Source organism: Notamacropus eugenii, chromosome 6 (assembly GCF_028372415.1).
Source record: "Notamacropus eugenii isolate mMacEug1 chromosome 6, mMacEug1.pri_v2, whole genome shotgun sequence".
NCBI classification, from domain to species: Eukaryota; Metazoa; Chordata; class Mammalia; order Diprotodontia; family Macropodidae; genus Notamacropus; species Notamacropus eugenii.
This window is the reverse complement of record NC_092877.1, coordinates 178,058,178-178,077,268: the sequence shown is the minus strand read 5'-3', so window position 1 is coordinate 178,077,268 and position 19,091 is coordinate 178,058,178. Positions and strand designations below refer to the sequence as shown.

Sequence of the window (19,091 nt, the reverse complement as noted above, 5' to 3'; positions counted from 1 at the left end):
AGAGGGTGACAAGAGATAGTGATGCCCTTCCCTCCAAAAAAGAAGAGCAAAGAATAGAAAAAAAAGCATATTTTAAAATGTACAAAAGTGAATAGAAGGAAGTTCAGTGGGAAACACAGACAAGTGGGACAGTTTTGGAATTAATGTACTTGACATACTCTTATCAGAGCTTCTAGTATGTTGTCAAATGAGAATATTCCTTCTTTCCTTTTTCTCTTCATTCTTAGAAATCTTAGAAGGCTCTGTTCTTGTCTCTGTTATGTACTTAACAATGCATTTCATATTATAATCACGTTTACTTGCTTTATCCTGCCTACTAGATTTGTAGCTCTTTAAGGGATATTCACCCTCCTGTCTCTTAAAGTCTAGCATAACACCTTTTACATTGTAAGTAACCTAAGCGTCTGAGCAATTCAGTTTGTTGAGTTTAACTTGCTTGAAGCCTGTGTTAGAGGAATATGCACCAACAGGTCTGGAGTTCAGCAGCAAAAAGTATCATGATCACTTGATTCACCTATCTCTAGAAATATGTTGAAAATGTCATAAAAATGAGCTCTTGACTCCTCATCAACCTAAAGAAGAGATATTAGTATGGAAGAGTCAAGAAAAGAAGTAGTTGAGATGAAATAAAGCAGTTTAGCCAAAACTCTGCTTTGCTCTTTTTAAGTATGTTGGCCTAGGGCTGCTTACTGCTTAGGGGTGAAATCTTCTCAGTGATTTTACTTGGATTCTCTAACTGTGACAAAGAAAAAAGTCAGGAATAAAGTGGTTTACCTGTTTATTTCCAACAATCAGTGCCCAAAGGCTAAGTGGAAATGGAACATTTTGGGAAGTATTAATCCTTTGGAGATTAGGAGACCCACTTTGAGGTAATCATGCTAAATGACAACTTACCTTCTTTTCTGTTTGAAAGCGAGTATCCTTTATCAAGGGAAAGTTTGAGACCTTAGAAAATGCACTTAGCTGGTTTAGGGATTTAAAGGATTTGGATATTCCCACCTTCCCCCCATCCTTTCTCTCTTTGGTAGCAAAGCCATTCCTAGAAATGATCCCTTCCTTGGTCTGTTTCTTTATCATCTATTACTAAGTTCAGCTTAAATGAACATTTTCTCTGAGGAAAAACAGATGATTTTTCTGACTCTCATTTAATGAAGCCCAAATCAAGGACTTTTGTTTCCAGTATTTACAGCATGTTTTGGCCTTCAGTTCTGGAAGAACGTTCCCCTAGGGGTTTTCATGCTTATCTCAAGGTTGTTTGCTGAATTTTAGTCAGTTTGCTTAGGATCAATGGCCTCTATGACTTTTTTTTTAACTTTTGGAGGATAGAAGTTGTAAACCAGGTTGTCTTTTCTCCCCAGGGAAGGGAAGGATGTTTGAATGAGCTAAATAGATGAACCTGCAGGAACCAAAATCTCTGAATCAACTTTATCCTCAGGACCCTGCTGAATTACATCAGTATTTATTGCCTAGTTTGACTTCCCTCTCACTTCTCCTCTACAACCCCCCCCCCCTTCGCACCCCCATTAATTAACAAAACAAAATACCCAGCAAGGCGCACTTTGCAGGGCTGAAACTCAGATAACTGGGGACTTGTGTCCTTCCTGAATGACTTCCCTCCAGTTACAATTCTCTTTCGGTTAGATGGAAATCAGCTGCAGGACCAGAACAAAGATGTAGCCCCCTTGGATGTCCTTCTTTCTTTTTAGATGACGGTCAGTGACTAAAAGTAAAATAAAGACTTTCTTGGAGGTGTCGGGTGCGCCCTCACCTCCAGCCAAGTTCGCTCCTCGGGGACCAAAGGGAGCGCTTGTCAGTTTCAGCCGCTCCCCCTCCCCCCCCCGCCTCGGGACGCAGTAAGCGGAGGAGGTGGGAGGGGCGGGGAAGGGGGGAAGGTAGAGCTGCTCCGGGAAGCGGGGACGAAAAGGTTAAGGAGGACCAGGGAGGATTTTTTTTTTTTTTTGAAGTCTTTGGCTGGGAGGTTCCATTTTGGAGGAAGGTGCGGGGGAGTTGGAAGAGGGAAATGGGGGGGAGGGAGGATGGCACGTTCTTGCTGGCTTTGAATTTCCGAGCCAGGGCCGATCTCCTTGCGCCGGAACGCTGGCGCGGCTCGAAGTTAAAGAATAAAATAAATGGAATAAAGAAGGAGGCTCGCCGAAGTCGTCCCGTCGGCCCCGGGTCAGTCGGACTCAGTGGACAAGCCAGCGCTGCGCGGTCCCTTTAAGCCGGCTCAGCCCGGGAGGGGAGGGGGCGATCCATCTCAGCCATCCGGACAGTTGGGGAAACCCAGAGCGCAGGAGACAACGTGAAAGCCCAAAGTTGGGACGCGGCGGCTGCGGCTCCCGCCCCCAGCAGCGCCGGGCTCGCCTCGCCGGGGAACGCCGCGGCTGCCGCCGCTCGCTGGGGACCTAGCCGGGAGCGGCGTCCGGCGGACCGGAGCTCGCGAGCATCGCCCCCGGGAGGTCGCTGGGGTCCGGGAGGGCTCGCCCGGGGCACCGGGCAGGGGGACATGGTCCGGGCCGCCCCGAGCTGCGGCTCGCTCGGCTTCCCGCCGCGTCCCCCCAGTGATGGGGAGCCGGGGACGAGGCTGCCGTAGCCGCCTTTCCGCACCCCTTTCCGGCGCACCCGCCGCCCCGGCTCGCCCCCTCTCCGCCTAGGAGCCGCGGCCGCCGCTGCCCCGCAGGCAGGGCCCCCAGCCCGGCGGCCGCCCCGGCGCTCTCCGGACCCGCTCGTGCCCTCGCCTCGGCCGGGAGAGCCGGGCGTCCGCGGACTCGGCCGGGGGCGCTCTTTGTTGTCCGCCGTGGATGGTCCATCCTCCGGGAGAGCCGAGCCCGGGCACGCTCGCTGCCCTGCCCGAGGCTCCGGACTCGTAGTTTGGGAAAAGTCCTGGAGGCTTCGTGCACGTTGCTTACATTAAGCCTTTGTGTGTGCGCGCGCGTGTGCCAGGGTGTGGAGGCACAGATTGGGGGCATCGTCCTACCCCCCTTGGCATGAGACTGTCTGCGGAAGCCACCCGAGGACCATGATCGCTGAGTCTGCCCACTTGTGTCTCTTGGGATTGATATGTCTGTGCTCAGGTAACGCAGCTTCTCTCTGCCCTCCCCACCACAACCACACAGTACTTTGGGGAGCCTCGAGCCTCCCCATGCTCCCCCACCCCGCGCCCAGAGGCTCGGCTGCCCCCCCGGGGTGGCTGCCTGGTTCCAGTCTCGGGATGGGCAGCTTGCTTTGATGTGCGGGTCCGCAGCGCCTGGAGGAGGAGGGGCTGCTGCTGGCAGACCTGCGGCCCCCTGAACCCCGTCCTCAGAGCCAGAGCAGAAGGGATTATTAGGCGCTGTTTTATGTAGCCACAGCCTGTAATTAAAGCCTGATCAAGAAGGAACTGCAGGAAATAACTTCTTCAGTCTTGGCGGGGCTTTAGCAGTGCCTGAAACGAAAGGTCCAGGAATGAGGCAGGAATGGGGTGGTGGAGCGAAGGCTCTTACTTGGGACTTTGGAAGGCTTTCCTGAAGTGATGTTGTCTTACGTGGATACGAAATGATGGAATGTTTGGGGATTCTTTGGGGCTGAGTTTCACTGTGTATTTATTGTCTGGAGTAGCGATGGGGGGGACGAGGAGGATTCCCTCACTTGATTGATTTTGGTATCCATCAGAAGTTTAAAGTTTCCTCCTTTAAGCCTTTTTGGGGAGGGGGGGGTGTAGGAAAATACTGTATACAGAAAATACGCCTCAGGGAATTTTTATAGTTGTTTATTGAGCTTCCAGTTGTATCTTTAACCTTTGCCCCAAACTTTTGTATAAATTAAGACAGAATTTTGAGGTTTAGGGGCAGCTTTTTTTGTCCATGACCATCCTTTGTATTCTAAACAATGATTTTACTTAAGCAAAATAATGGCTGGAAAATCAGAACAGAGTTCCCTACTGTTAAAAATCATCTAGTGGACTGCCAGAAAATCCCAACAGCTTGAGAAATGTTTACTTCTCAGAGGTTGCACGAATGATGGAGGAAGTTAAAGGACAACTACTTCTGCTAGTTGTCTCTTAAAAATGATTTAGGGTGTTTAAGATGGGTTGTACCCCTGTGGACAGGTAAATGGGTTAAAATGTAAGTAAACCCCTTTCTTCATCTTTCCCCACCTCCATTCTACCTTTTCTGTATAGTCCATATCTCAGGAGTTTGCTTGTCCGAGTGTTTGAAGAGGTCCATTTCCACCACCCTCTGGCCTGCCTTTCCTTGAACAAATATGCGTATCAAAAGCATCCAGTCTGGTCGCTCTATTTGCCCCAGTCTCTTAAGGGTCCCTCAGTTAATTTATAGCTGCAGATTGCTTTCAGATTATTTTTGATTCACCTTTTCTGTTAAAGTTTATTCGAGTGTGTAAAGTGAAGTGTCTGTGTGATAAATGAATTGTAGGGGAGATTTCCAAAGATAGGGGGATTAATGGTCATTAGTTACTGTTTGAGGGGAGTTTGCAAGTGTTAGTGCCTCTTATCAGGCCTGTAGATTACAGATAAGGTCACACTTAATAGGGTATGGTTGATAGAGAATTCTGTAGGCTTGTGTATTTTGAGGTTCAGATTCAGTTTAGTATGTATTTAGTATCTTATGGACATGATTGTGATAGATATAGAATTTCCACCTCATTTATAACAGGATAATTAATTTTTGATTCATTTCCGATTTAATTTTCAAGTAAATCTCTTGAACATTTTTCTAAAATTTTTCCCCACATGCTATGTACATGCTATGTCACACTCTTGTCTCTCTGTAGGCTGGGGGTGTCCTTGCAAAGTGTTCCTTCTTTATATTTCATATGTAGCTTTTCATCCATCTCTCTCTCTCTCTCTCTCTCTCTCTTTCTCTCTCTTTCTCTCTCTTTCTCTTTCTCTCTCTCTTTTCCTTCTCTCTCTTTCTTTTTTTCTTTCTCTCTCTCCCTCTCCCCCCACCCATCTCTACCTACCTACCTATCTACCTATCTATTTGAGGGCCCTCAAATTGCAAAATCAGAAAGTATCTGGTCTTTGGAGACTAATTTCTTTAGCTGAGCTGGTGTGATTTCATGGGAGTTTATTATAAAGCAAATGTGGTGAATAAAACTTCTGGGAACTCCAGAGAAGTGAGTGAAGTTGGGCGTGTCTAAAACACCTGGTCAGTGAATGAATAGAAGTTTTGAAAGATTGTGTTTCATTCCTAACCCTAAGCACTAGATCACAAGTCTGTCACTTGTTAATACAGTGTCTTTAAGGGAAATTTGGTAAGCTTACATAAATCAAAATGCATTGAGGGAGGTTATGCATTTATAACAAGATGAAGCCTGCAAAACCTGCTATTGGTCCTTTATTTTTCTTTCACAGTCTCCCCTAAGAGTCCTTGAACAGTTTATAAACTGTTTTGTAGTAGTTGATAGTATGTTAATATCCCGCTGAATGCCAAGTGGAGCGTTGTGTTTAAAAGGGTGTGTTTCCCCCCCTTTTTTTTTCTTTTGGCCTTCTGTTTATTAATATAGTGCTGAAGCATGTGGTATCTGTTTTTACTATGGAAAAGTAAGATTTGTTTTCATAGTGGTGGCTTACAAAAAGAACCACCCCACCCTCCCTCAACCAAACACCTCCTTTGATCACTTTATGTGTTTCCTTTATGGATGCCTACAATGAAATAAGTAAAACAACAAAAAAATATACTCAGCCTCACAAAAAAAAAAAAGTGAGAAAAATCTGTGTGGTCTTTCAGCAGTTTATTATATGCATTTTCCTTTCCCTCTTCAAATCACTTTGCTCCAAGACTTGCTTTCAAGAGAAAAAGTAGTAACCCAGAATTGTGTTTAGGTTCAAACTTAAGATGTGGTCTGAATTTCAAATGAAGTATAAGCTTCTTGGCATGGTCTTTTTCTCCTTTCTCTGTGACAAAAGGGCATTTTCCCCCAAGGTTAGATGTGGAATGACTCATTTAATTTAGTCTCTGGTCAATTCTATTAGCTTGTGGGTTTTTTTTTCCTATTTTCCTCTCCCCCAACCCTCTCCCCCCCAATATAACAAGCTTGTTAGAAAGTTTTAAAAGTTCACCAAAGTATTCTTGCTTTTCATAACTTGTTTGCTTCTCTCTTTTATATACCTGGAAAGGGAAAAAAGGAGAGATGCTAGTAGAGATCTTGATTTCTCAATAATGGAAACTTTAATATACTAGGCATCTCTGAGCCTGACAGGGCCTTTGAGGAGAAGATCCAAGTTAGCTTTTTTACTTAGTTATTTAAAGTGAATATAGTTTAGAATAACTGTACTAGCAGTCTCAAATAGATTCATCAATTGTTAAATAAGGATACTTTTTTTAAGAGCTGAGTTCATATCCAGAATTTATTTGAAGTTTTTCTGACTTGGCCTCAGTATAAGAGTTATTTTTTACCTCTTCCCAAACTCATATTGAAAGAAAAGTAGTTCCATAATGTTAGCCTAATTGAGTAAGGCGAAGCTAAAGGCCAGTCTCCTTTCTAGATGTAGGTGACGACAATTCATTTGAATGACAGAACTCTCTTTGGGGGAACTCCTGTTAGCTCCCTAATTTAAATAAATAGGTAAGATTTAGTTTATTTGTAAAAATTCCTGAAAAGTTCAACCAAAATAATTTGTGCAACCAATAGACTGTTGAGGACTGGATGTGGGAGAAGAAGGGAGTGCTCGATTTTCTTCTCTAGGAAGAAGAAAAGTTACATTTTAAAACACATTACACAAAGTTCAGTGTTCAAATGCATCAAACTGTACATGAGTTTCTGATATGCTTGGAAGAAAATATTGAACATTTTGCCATGACAGAGCTTAAAAACCTTTACCAGTAGAAGAAAGCTACAGTCTCACATCCTTTTCAGTTTTTGTCTTGGAAACTGAAAAACTGTTTGCATTCATCATGACGTTAGAAGTGCCTTCTCCCTGAAAGAGGGAAGCAGAGGATTGATGAGGTTTTGGTTGTGGTTCCTGTTCATGTTAGTGTTACCTGTAGCTGGTTAGTCTTGTGCCTGGTTTCTGATTCACATATGACTCACTTCATGGTTAGTGATCATGGGAGGGCTCAGCTTTAAATACCTGGTTGACCAGCTGGTTGGAAACTACTTGAGCATGGCCTATAAAGTGGCCATCCTGCAGAGATCAAAGACCACTCTTGGTTTCCATTCTGGATTAGTGTGGTTTCCTTTTCCTTTTTCCTTCATTCTTCAACTCCTTCCTCCTGTGGCTGCTGCTGAAGTGTGTGTGGTTCTCGTGGTGGTGGGGGGATTTTCTGTTGTGGTCTAAAAGATAAGCTTTGATCTTTTTTTTTTTCAACTGAAAGAATACTTCCTTGCTAGAAGGTTTTATGTTACTTGCTTCATTTTACTCTGTGCTACAACTCTTATTTTTGTGACTATTACATGGCTTCCAGAAATATTGTGATAGTATTGTTTCACACATAAACTAATATTTTTAACAGTAGTATTTAGATTATCTCTCAGACTTCATTTATGGAGAAGTGTCTTTACAGTATTCACATCTGTCCTTGGCTCAGAGCCTGGGAAGATTAACTGCATTATTTATTTATTTTAGGATGTATATGTGTGGAAAGTAAGGAGTTTCAGAAAAGTTGCCTGGATCTTGGGTTTGGTGCCAAGTAGTCCACAATCTCACTGTCAGTCATTTAATCTGACACTTAAATGAAGCATTAAAAGTACTACCAACAAACACAAGCAAATGTCAGCTTACTGTTCTGCAGAGCGGCTTGTTTCAGTGTTGAGTGAACACGTATTCTGTGTGTGCCAATGGATGGCTTAGTGTGCATTGTGTAGAGAGTAGAGAGACATAGTCTTTGATTGCCTAATAATGAAATGCATTTAAAAATCTGGTAATTTAGATCTTTTTCAAAGCATGCTTTGCTGTTGGAGGTCTAGGAAAGTTTCTCTGACCTGAGTAAATAAAAAGGCCCCTGTCACCCACAGCCTTGCCCTCACACTTTTTCTCTTTTCGTTGTGCTCCTCTCTTTCTTTCTTTCTCTTTCTTCCTTTTTTTCCTTCCTTTCTTCCTTCCTTCCTTCCTCCCTCCCTTCCTTCCTTCCTTCCTTCCTTCCTTCCTTCCTTCCTTCCTTCCTTCCTTCCTTCCTTCCTTCCTTCCTTCCTTCCTTCCTTCCTTCTTTCCTGTCTCTCTCTCTCCCCCTCCCTCCCTCCTCCTCCTCTCTCTCTCTAACTTTGTCTCTATTTAAAGTATTATATGTTTTTAACCTCTGTAAGGGTAAACTGAAACATATAAAATGCATTTTTGGGGGGAGGGATATGGACAGCAACTACATCCTAAGAGGGTTCCCAGGAATCAGGCACACTTTCATTTTTTTTCCAACATGAATAAGGAAGATATTTTCACATTAATCGGTAGAAATTTGAGTTATCACCATTAAAAAAAACTTTAAAAAGATATTTCAGAATTTTTAGGGATTTTTTATTTAATCATATAGTTAGTGGTAATAATTTGTGCATTAGACTTATAGATTTAGAGCTGCAAAGTATCTCACTTAAATTTCATTTAGTTCAACCCTCTCATTTAACAGATGAGGAAACTGAGGCCCAGGGAGGTTGTGAGTTGCTTAAAGTCATATAGGTAGTAAGATTTGAGCCCATATCCTCCAACTCTAGAAGAAATACTTTTCCACATACTACAAACTATGGCTATATACAATTGTTAGTAATTGTTTCCCTACTATTTGGGGAAAAAAAGACAAACCAAAAGTAGTTTTAATGACAGACTCGCTACTCTTCCTGTGTAGCAATAGATATTAACTTTTATAAAAACAATTGGAAGTCAGATTTCCAATTTAGAATAGAAAGGGTTGGAGTGTCATTGTCTTGGATGTTCCTTTTTTGTTTTTTTTCATAAAATTTTTTGATGCATATTCCTTGAATGTCTTACTTGGATTTATACTGGTTGTGTAACTCTTGGATAAGTCATTTCAACTCTCCGTTCTCTGGACAGCTCAAAGAAGGTACAAAACTGCATTGGGAGAGGGAGTTTGCTCATCTGAAAGTTGCTGTACTAGTAAAATCGCACAGGTTCAGTCTCTATCCCTTTAATGTCAATGGATGCTCTAAAAAAAATAAAAAAAATATGATCAATAGTACATAAGTTATGCTTCAGATTTCTATTTCATTAGTATTTATACTTGATATTGAATTTAAATAGCTTGTGATTAACAAGTTTTCAGAAGTCTAAACTGTGCTTTACCTGAATGTAGCATTCTTTATTCAATTTTAAGTTATAGTATGATACGATTTAAAAAAGACCTAAAATTTGACAGATTTTTGAATAAATAACTAAGGACATTTTCAAGTTGGGTATATTTTTCTCTTAAGGATTAATAAAATGCATGCCTTTTTTTGTTCACACAAACCTAAGGTTGACCTTTAAAATTATTATTGATTATATAGATGAAGGTACCTCAGTTTATCTTGTTCAGTTCTCTTATTTTATACAAGAAAATTGTGTCCCACAGAGCTCAAGTGATTTGGGAGCTCATAAATCTAAAGGTGAAAGGGATTGTCTGTCTGTCTGTCTGTCTCCCTCTCTCTCCTCCTCCCCTCCACTCTCAATTTACAGATGAAGGAACTGAGGCCCACAGAGACTGTGTGCCCACCACACAGATAACAAAAATGGAAAAAAGACAATATTTGAACCCACAGCCTCTTGACTCCAAATCCAGTGCTCTTTCCATTACACCATGTCAATTTAGTTGGCAGCTTTAATCTTTCTGGAATTTCATTAGCTTGGTTCCCTTCCATAGAAGAAAATGAGTTAAAATTGTTTGCAAGTGTTAACTGTACACCTTGAGCAACCTTAAACTGCTTTAATAGCTTGGTGTAGGGGAAATAGTTTCAGTGACTCAGAGGTACTCAATGGGCTTATTAGCAAGTTGCCTAGTTAAGGTAAATTGGCTTATGGAATTAATTCAGTTAAATTCTGTTTAGTCAGTGGGAGGTAGACTTTTAACTTATTTTCCTCTTCTCTCTGCAGAGAAGTAAGTTTCTTAGCAACATAGCTTCAAATTTGGAACTAAAGCCTGACCTAATTAGCAAATGCATTTGGTTATACTGCCAAAAACTTAAAAAGTAGAAGCAAAGGAGGAGGTGGGGAGAACTTTGGGGTGTGTGTGTATAGACTAATAGAGAAGAATGTTCAGAATTATTCCATACTATACTAATGAGAAAATGTTAGTACTCATTTCAGCTGATACATCCTTGAAATTAATCTCCATTTGTCTATTCATTAGCATATAATATGATTTTATCAGTAGAAATGACATTAAAGAGAAGCATTAACATTTGCTTTGCTGCTGTACCCTAAGGACTATGGGAGTTTTCCATCTGACTTGCTGCTGAAACTTTCCATATGTGTTTTCCCTCCTGAGAATGTGCTTTTGAAAGGAGAGACTGTCTTTGCTCTATGTTACAACCCCAGCATCATTTAGCACAGTACTTTGTACATAGTAAATACTTAATAAAACGATTTTATTTTTTCATTTTTTTCATAGATAACTGTGCTGTTGTTATCTATCAATAAAACAGAATAAATCATCAGTACCGTGGTAGAGGGTGGGCGAAGGAGGGTAACAGCTTCATTCCAGTTCTGGTTTTTAATCTAAGTAGCCAAAGTGGAAAAATGACACGTGGTTTTTAATACTATCATACTTGAGGTATGCAAGTACTTAGGGAATATTCCCATTCTATACAGAGAATCAGTATAAACTCAAAATGATTAGAACCTGTCTGCATGTTCAATAAATCTGTTTAATATGTTTTGGTAATATTACTTAAGTGCTTTTAATGTTTGAATATCATAATGAGTTAGTGGACAATACCTTATTATCTCATCCAATAGGGATAATGTACATCTAATTGTAGAAAGAGTGAGGAAATGGAATCGAAAATAAATAACATAATGTGAAATATTTGGAGGTTCAGTGGAAGATATGTTGGTAGAAATCCGAATAGTTACCAAGTTATTTTAAGCACTTCTTGATGTTTGACCTATATGCTGTGTATGACCATCTGCATGCAGCTTCTCTAGAAAGTGGTACTTAGACTATCAGAAAGAAGAAGGAAACTTTGTGTCCCCATAAAACACATTCAGGGCTATATATGGTTTTTAAGGAATGTGGTACTGTTCATTTTGTGGTATGAATTTGAGCTGTACGAAGAACCAAATAGTTCAGTTTTCATTTTTTCACTACTTGCTTAGTGGTTGTCAATAGAAGATGGAACTTTATTGTGAATTTATTCAAAAGAATGAGATCTTCCTTTTAAGTAGGAAGACATTTATGCTAGGATACAGCTTCTCAAGGAAATAGGTTTGTGAATTTTCTATTTCTTTAGTCTTGACTGTTGTATTTGGTATTATGTTTATTGCTAATAAAAATATATTTAGCAGAATATGAATTGGTTCCTGATTTTTATTTGTATTTTAAAGAACCATCTAAGTTTTATAGAAAATAAAGAGTATAGTTTTGTGGTTGACATATTTGTGCCAGTGAAAGCTGCATGCAGTCTGTAATAGCCATCAGAATCAGTTGTGTAATTGATATGCTTTCATAGGTTGATGTGGTTGGTTTTTGAAATGTTATTTAGCTCTTCTGTACTGTTACTATAGAAGTCTATGTGAACAGGAGTGTATTACAAGTCCTTTGGTCTGGCTATTTCTTTTTTTTGAAGTTAATCTGATATTTTTTCAGTTCTTTCTTCCCCCATTCACTTCCACATGTGTAGCCAAGATGCTTGGCTTCTATTCTAAAGCTGTATGGTATTTGGAACTTTATCTAAGAATCTTATGTGAGGTTTTCAGGACTTAATCGGAGTGGGGGTAGGGATTACTGTTTTCTGTTGCTGAAAGGCTCTTTTCCCACTCTCTTATCCTATACCACCCACTGTACATAATTGTCCTAAAAGGTACTAGGTCTACAGTTCTCTTTGATCTGAGCCATAAAAACTTTATATTAAGAGGTTTTGTACTTCAGAATATCATGCCTGTTTTTATAATGTTCATTGCTTGATGGTGCCTGTCTTAAAATTTAATGTGATTGTAGCATTATCAATGGTTTCCTCATGCTATTGATTCATTTCTCAGCTAGCAAAAAATTTCTGTCATTGTAATAATCCAGGTATCAAATCACTGTCTGACAAGTGCTTAGTTTTTTTCTCCCTTTTAAATAGCATTTTATTTTTTCTAATTACATGCAAAGACAATTTTATCATTCCTTTTTTTAAATAAAATTTTGAGTTCCAAATTTTCTCCTTCCCTTTCTCTCATTCCTTCTCCCTAACATGGTAAGCAGTTTGATATAGGTTATATATGTGCCATCATGTCGAATGTATTTCCACATTAGCCATGTTGTGAAAGAAGAAAAAGAACAAAGTGAAAATGATATGGTTTGATCTGCATTCAGACTCTGTAGTTCTTTCTCTAGATACGGGTAGCATTTTCCATCGGGAGTCTTTTAAAGTTGTCTTGGACAGTGGCATTGCTGAGAAGAGCTGAGTCAGTCATAGCTGATCATTGCGTGATGCTGCTGTTACTGTGTACAGTGTTCTCCTGGTTCTGCTCACTTTGCTGTGCATCAGTTCATGTAAGTCTGGATTTTTATGAAATCTGGCTGCTCATCATTTTTTCTATGTGCTTAATTCTTCTGAATGAATTAAGGATATAACCTTTAACACCTAGGAGCTTGTAATAAAAAATAGATTGTACTTCTGTGAACATCTAAAAATACCATGAAGATTCACCAAGTATATATGTGAATTAATTAATGCAGTTACAGTAGTAACATGATGTGAATCAGAGATTAGTGAAAGGAGAGCAGAGGATTGCATTTTTGGACATGACAGGTAATCAAGAAGGATTTACTACTATTAGAAGAATTTTCACTGAGTAAATAGGGTTTCAAGAGTTGTTTGAATGAAGGGGAGAGCTCCTACTTAGGTGAAGGGGAGAGTGGAAGAAAGTGATTTGAGTGATTTGAGAATTAGACTAATAAAATTAGATAAGATAGATACAGTAGAATCTTATTACATAGTTTGTTAATTCAGAGTTCTAGATACACTGTGGACAAATACTTCTGAATATTAGCACTTTATTTAGAGAGGTCTGATAACCTTCCACATATGAACAATGAAAGTACTGTTAAATCCTATTTATATAATTTGCATAATGTCTATAATTCTCAAATACTTGTTTTCCCTGTAGATGCAAAACTGATAATATATTTTAACACAATTTTATTTTATACTAATGTATTGAATGGGTTCTAGCTAACATTAATGATGAAGAAATTTTGAAACTATGCTTGTATGCCATTTCCCCTGCTCTGAACCTGATGGTGTAGTTGATATCTAATTGGAGGCTAAGGCAGTGAAATTATTTGAGATGAGGAAAATGACATATTGTGCTTTCTTGTTTAGTCTTTCATGTTTGTATTTTCTTTTTCTTAATAGCTCTTTTACCACATTATCAAAATGAGAATGGACTTTTTCCACTCAAGCAATATATGTTAAATTAAAGATTGGTGAACATTAAGGAGACATCGTATTTTATAATCAGACCCGTCTGTTTTAAAGGCATACAGAAAAGAGTCATGCTAATGTGAAAATGTGTTTAATAGAAATGTATGTGTAGAACCCATGTAAGATTACATGCCATTTTGGGGAGAAACTTATGACAGTGATTGTTGAAAACTGAAATAAATAAATAAATTTGGGGACAAAAGGAAAAGCATTATGGACTCTGTTCCAGTGAAGAAAGACCACTGAACTTAATCAAAAGTCAGGAAAACAATTTTGGGTTACCCCATTGATAGGACCTGTGACTTTGGGCCAGGCCACCTGACCTTCCCAATTGTCTTTACCCATCCATTGATGGGGATATTAATATCTGTCCTCCCTACCTCTTTCTATTGTTCACTTAATAGAATGGTCTTGAAAGCACTTGGTAAAACTTAAATGTTGTGCTCTTATGATGTTATAATTATGTAAGAAACATTTGAATGGAAAAATAAAGGAAATTAAGAGGGATATGTTTGGATACATTTCCTGGTTATTCCAGGAAAGTCTTCGCTTTATGAAAGAATTTGCTATTGAATTCTTTAAAATATTGTGCTTCTCTTTAGCATCTTTGGCATATTTAAAGTGTTTATCATCTTTATCGTTATTGATAACAGATTTAGAGCACAAAAGCTTCAAGCTAAGAGATTGGTCTCTCCTTTCAATTTAATATCTATTAGAATTGAAACTAACACGACTGGATGGACTTCCGGCAAGTAACTTCATCTCTCTGAGCCTAAAGTTCCTTATTTGTAACATAAGGGGAATGGATTGGATGACCTCTGAGGGTCCTTCCAGCTCTGAAATAAAGTGAAAATTGCTAAATTAACAAAATTAGCGATTTATACACAACTTTTCAGGAGGAGATTTTTCTTTACTTTTTCATCTCTCCTAAGGATTTCTAAAAAGTCCTGAGGACCTAATTTTTTTGGTGTGGTTGTTGAACATTTTTAAACAAAAACCCCAAACTAAAATAGGTACAAAAAAATCCTTACTTAAGGTTTTTGTTAAGACTGAAGGTCTACAGAGAAATCTTAGCAAATCTGCTTATTTGAGGAAATGCCTACTCCTTATTTTGTTTCCCTGTAAATTACAATGTTGCATTGAATTTTTCTTTCTTTGACTCAGGCCATTGGGAGACTGACCCTGAGTCCCATTGTGCATCATTAGTAGCATTACTCATGTTAGACATACATCAGTGGCAGCAGTACTCATGTTAAATTCTAGCACTGCTGCTCATTTCTAATGTGAGATGCTTATGGACATGAGTCAAGAGAGAACAAGCGAGGTCAAGGGAGGGGCAGTGGGAGAGGGCAGGAGTAGTAATTGCCTTGAGCAAGGAAAGCTGATTTATTTGAAGATGGAAAGCTGGAAACTTGCAACTTCATTTCATTATTAATAGGAGACGTGTTTAAAGGCTAGTGTTACCTGTTAGGACAAACTGTTATGGTCTGTAGAAAATGTTTATTCATCACATGAAGGGAAAATTAGAATTCTCCTTTTCACAAAATTCATTTCTATACTTTTGAAAAAAAAAATGTTCCAATGCAGTACAGACTGTGACAAGAACATGATGATGTCTCTTCCAAACTTTACTGGCTAATTGGAAAAAGCATAACTGTTTCCTCTCTTCCTGCCCCTTACATATAAATCATCTTGTTTTAACTTGCTTTTTATTAAGCACGTTGATTTGCCAGCATTATATTCCTGAGATTATGTAATTTAATAACACAACTGTAATATTGTTCCGAAGTCATTGCCTGCATAATTAGGGTTTCCTATGTATTGGAGAATTCCAGCTGAGTAATTTCTAGACCTTGATTTAGGAAAGGAAATTATTGGAGGGAAAAATAGCTCCCATTGAACCTGGATACTCAGTTCACCAATTTAGAGGATGTGATGGATCTGCTGTGGAAAGTGAAGATGGAAATTTACCTTAGACTGCTCATCTTCCACCTTGCATTGCGGTGTTTAGAAAAAAGAAAGTGTTGTCATGTAAAGGTTTATCATGGGAAAATGTGTGATTTTTATGTGGTTTGAGAGTTGAGCATGGTTACATTTGCCTCATCTCCTAATATTAAGTACAGTCACATTGGATAAGATTTCTCTGGAAAGAGAATTGGACGTGTGTGTGTGTGTGTGTGTGTGTGTGTGTGTGTGTGTGTGTGTGTGTGTGTGTGTGTGTGTGTAGGGATCAGACTACTCAAATTCTTAACTAATCTTGGGAAAGTTAGAACCTTTCTGGACCTCAGTTTTGTCATTTGTAAAATGAGGAAATTGGATTAGGTGATTTCTAAGATCCCTTATAGCTCTCATTCATGTGTGACATGAGAAAACATAATTAGGAGCCTCATTTAATTCTTGGCACATAGTATCTGAGGCATCTAACTATTTAATGTACTTAGTGCTGACTTTCCTAATTCCTTTATAGTAGTTAAGGAATCATCATATAGTGAAATTATTGCAGGTAGTGCCTGACTTTAGAACAATGTATATGTAAAAATTGCTAATCCTCTTAGGCCATGGGAACTGTCCACAAAAACTCAGAGTTCTTGGAGACACTCTGGCTTTAAAAAGATGTTGTGAAAAAGCAGGAGAAATTTAATTGGGTGCAAATGCCCAGGTAGGCCTGGCCTATCTCCATGATTATGGAATATGAAAGTTCGATATTTTTCACAGATCAGAAAATGAAAGGCTTGCTGAAGGTCATGTGGTACTAACTTCAAAACCACATTTTTCACTCATTTTATTACGTTGCTTGAAATTCAGTCCAGCAGACGTTTCTTGGGATTTAACAAACATCTTGTAAAAATTCAGATGCTTCTTGGGGGCATTAATCTGACTGAATTAATTTACACCAAGTCTAGCCCAAATAATGGACTGCAAATTTCTTTGAGGGGATGGGGATTTTGACAGAGCGGTGTATAATTCTGGAACACTTTGCTTTCTTTCTAGAGTAGAGGTGATGCAATTGAGAGTTTTAGAGAAGGGCTTATGAAGACCCTGGCAGAAGTGCATCAAAGATAAGAAATGAAGGAAAAAGGTGTCAAAGACAAACTTAATTTGTTTACATTTTTTTCCCCTGTGAGTGAACCTACCCTGCTTTCCCCTACCTGTGAAAGGAGAATGAAACCCAGCTTCTTCCTTCTTGTTCCTTTGAACTCCTAATTGTTTAAAAACTTTTGACTTCATCAGTTGCTAAGTTGCCTCAAATTACTGTATCCAAACCTGTGTGTCATTATGTAGTTTCAGGACACTACTTTCCCATCTTCTTCCCCCACCCTCATATCTACTGTAGTGGAAGAAAACCAATTTTGAAGATACGTTACACAAACGATGATAGGTTATATTGGTTAATGGATTTATATCTGGAAGGTGCTTAATCTACGTTATCATTTTATAGAAAGAGGACACTGAGACTTCGTTATTAACATGGCTTACCCTAGGTTACATACAGTGTAGGTGGCAGAGCCAGGTTCTCTCATTACATATACCTTTTCTATTCTACTATGCCATACTTTTTTAGATTTTAATATGCCTTCATATACAAATAAGTTTAATTAGAGATTAGACTTTGGAACCAAATATTATTTTAGGCATTAATAAGGAAACATGATAAAAATAAATAAAAAGTTTCATTTTTTGCTACGAATAATCTCTACATAGAGATCTTTTAAGTGTGTGTGTGTTCATCCTTCGTTGCTGAAGAAGGCCGTGCCATCAGAGAAATGATGACATGACTTGCACTTGATTTTGTTTTGAGTGAGGGAGGGCTATGCAGGTCACCAGCCTCACTTCTCCTCTAGAGCCATTTGAATTCAGTAACCAGATATTCATCAGGATGACTGGAGATGACCCAGGATGAGGCAATTGGAGTTAAGTGACGTGCCCAAGGTCACACAGCTAGTGAGTGTCAAGTGTCTGAGGTGAGATTTGAACTCAAGTCCTCCTGATTCCTGCACTGGTGGTGCTCTATCCACTGCACCAGCTAGCTGCCCTTGATCTATTAAGTAGTAATGAAGTGTAGTTAAACTCATGTCTCATTTTCATAGAGAGTAAACTAAAGGAAATTAGTAGTCTATATTACTTACTACTGATAAAATTGATTAACTTTAAAAAAAAAAAACAACTTTTGACTACCTGTAGTTTTTCTTCTTTTTACTTTTTAAAGGGTGATATGGGATACACTTTGGTGACTCCAGGAATTACAGTGCTTATTATACTGCTCTGAGAAAATGCTGCACTTCGATGGAATACTTTTCTGGCATAGCAAAATTAAATTAGCTTAAGTATTTACTGCCAAACCTTAATGTGAGTGGTTCTTGTGTATATTTCACTTTTGCCTCTAAAAAGAAAAAAAACTCTTATTTTCTGTGAAGAAAAGAAGTATTGTGTTTTTTTAAAGTGGTAGTAGTTGGCAGTGGGAATAAGGACACAGGGTCGCATAGCAAAGGATGCACCTTCTATTTTGTCTTACTCCTTCATAACTTTTGAATGAAGCAGTCCCATTTACAAAGTGTTCACACTAGTTTTGTTATCATTAAGCAGTTGGTAGTCTGTTACAGTGTTAAGAATGCTAAATTTGTAGTCAGAGATCCTAGGTTCAAAATCTGGCTCTGTCACTTCCCGTGTGACCTCTCTGGGCCTCAGTTTCCTCATTTATAAAATGTGAAGATTGAATTAGGTCAGGGCTTCTTAAACTTTTTCCACTTGCGACTGCTTTATACCCAAGAAATTTTCACACAACCCTGAGTTTACAGGTACATAAAGCAGGTATACAAATTAAATATTTACTGATGATACATCGCAAATAAATTTATTTTAAACAATTCTTTAGTATACATTTAATTTTGCCATTTATTAAAGACTAAAGCAAATTTGCACACTAATGAGATGTATGTGCTTGTTTATTTTTACATAAAGAATTAAATCGTGGTGGAATATTTGGTACTACAAAATGTAGTAGAGAATCTTCAATGCTATTCAGAGTTGATTGAAATTTTGATTTTATAATCATCAGTGCTAAGAATGCTTCTTCTCATAAATACACGGTACAGAATGGCAGATGTATGTTTAGGGTCGTTTCAGAAGTTGTTGGAAGTTCTGTCCTAATCCCAAGCCAAAATTCATTTAACGATTTTTTAGGAAACTCAAGTTTTAAACCTGCATTCCTCGATAATTTGGCAAACTCTTGAACTTTTAATGACAGATGACTGACATTTTTTATTTCAATCGAGTATGGTTTATGAACCCAATTTAGTTTTTTAGAATCAAAATTTGAAGGGAAGTAGGCACTTAAATGATCAATTATATGTCTTATACAGTTAAATCATTGGGAATGTTATTTTATATTATAAAATCATCTGTAACTGTAAGTTGTAAACATTTCTAAAAAACTATTTCCACCCTATTCTTCCATATGTTAACTTTTTTGTAAAACTTTAAATTTTATCTTTTAACATATGTATAATTATTTTTTTTGAAGCAACATGTTTAAATCA

The 19,091-nt window shown here is 38.6% G+C and overlaps 1 protein-coding gene across 5 annotated transcripts in view; it reads left to right on the top strand.

The window, feature by feature from the left end:
• Nucleotides 1-19,091, top strand: part of ROBO1 (roundabout guidance receptor 1) — a 1,297,074-nt gene that overhangs the window by 841,905 nt on the left and 436,078 nt on the right. Inside the window, exon 1 of one of the 5 annotated variants that reach the window (XM_072621630.1) lies at nt 2,877-3,074. The exons of the other annotated variants lie outside the window; for them this stretch is intronic. Within the exon in view, the coding sequence (XP_072477731.1) occupies nt 3,020-3,074 (55 nt within the window). The 5' untranslated portion in view covers nt 2,877-3,019. Of the gene's footprint in view, nt 1-2,876; nt 3,075-19,091 lie in introns of those variants that run through there. 5 annotated transcript variants of the gene reach the window in all.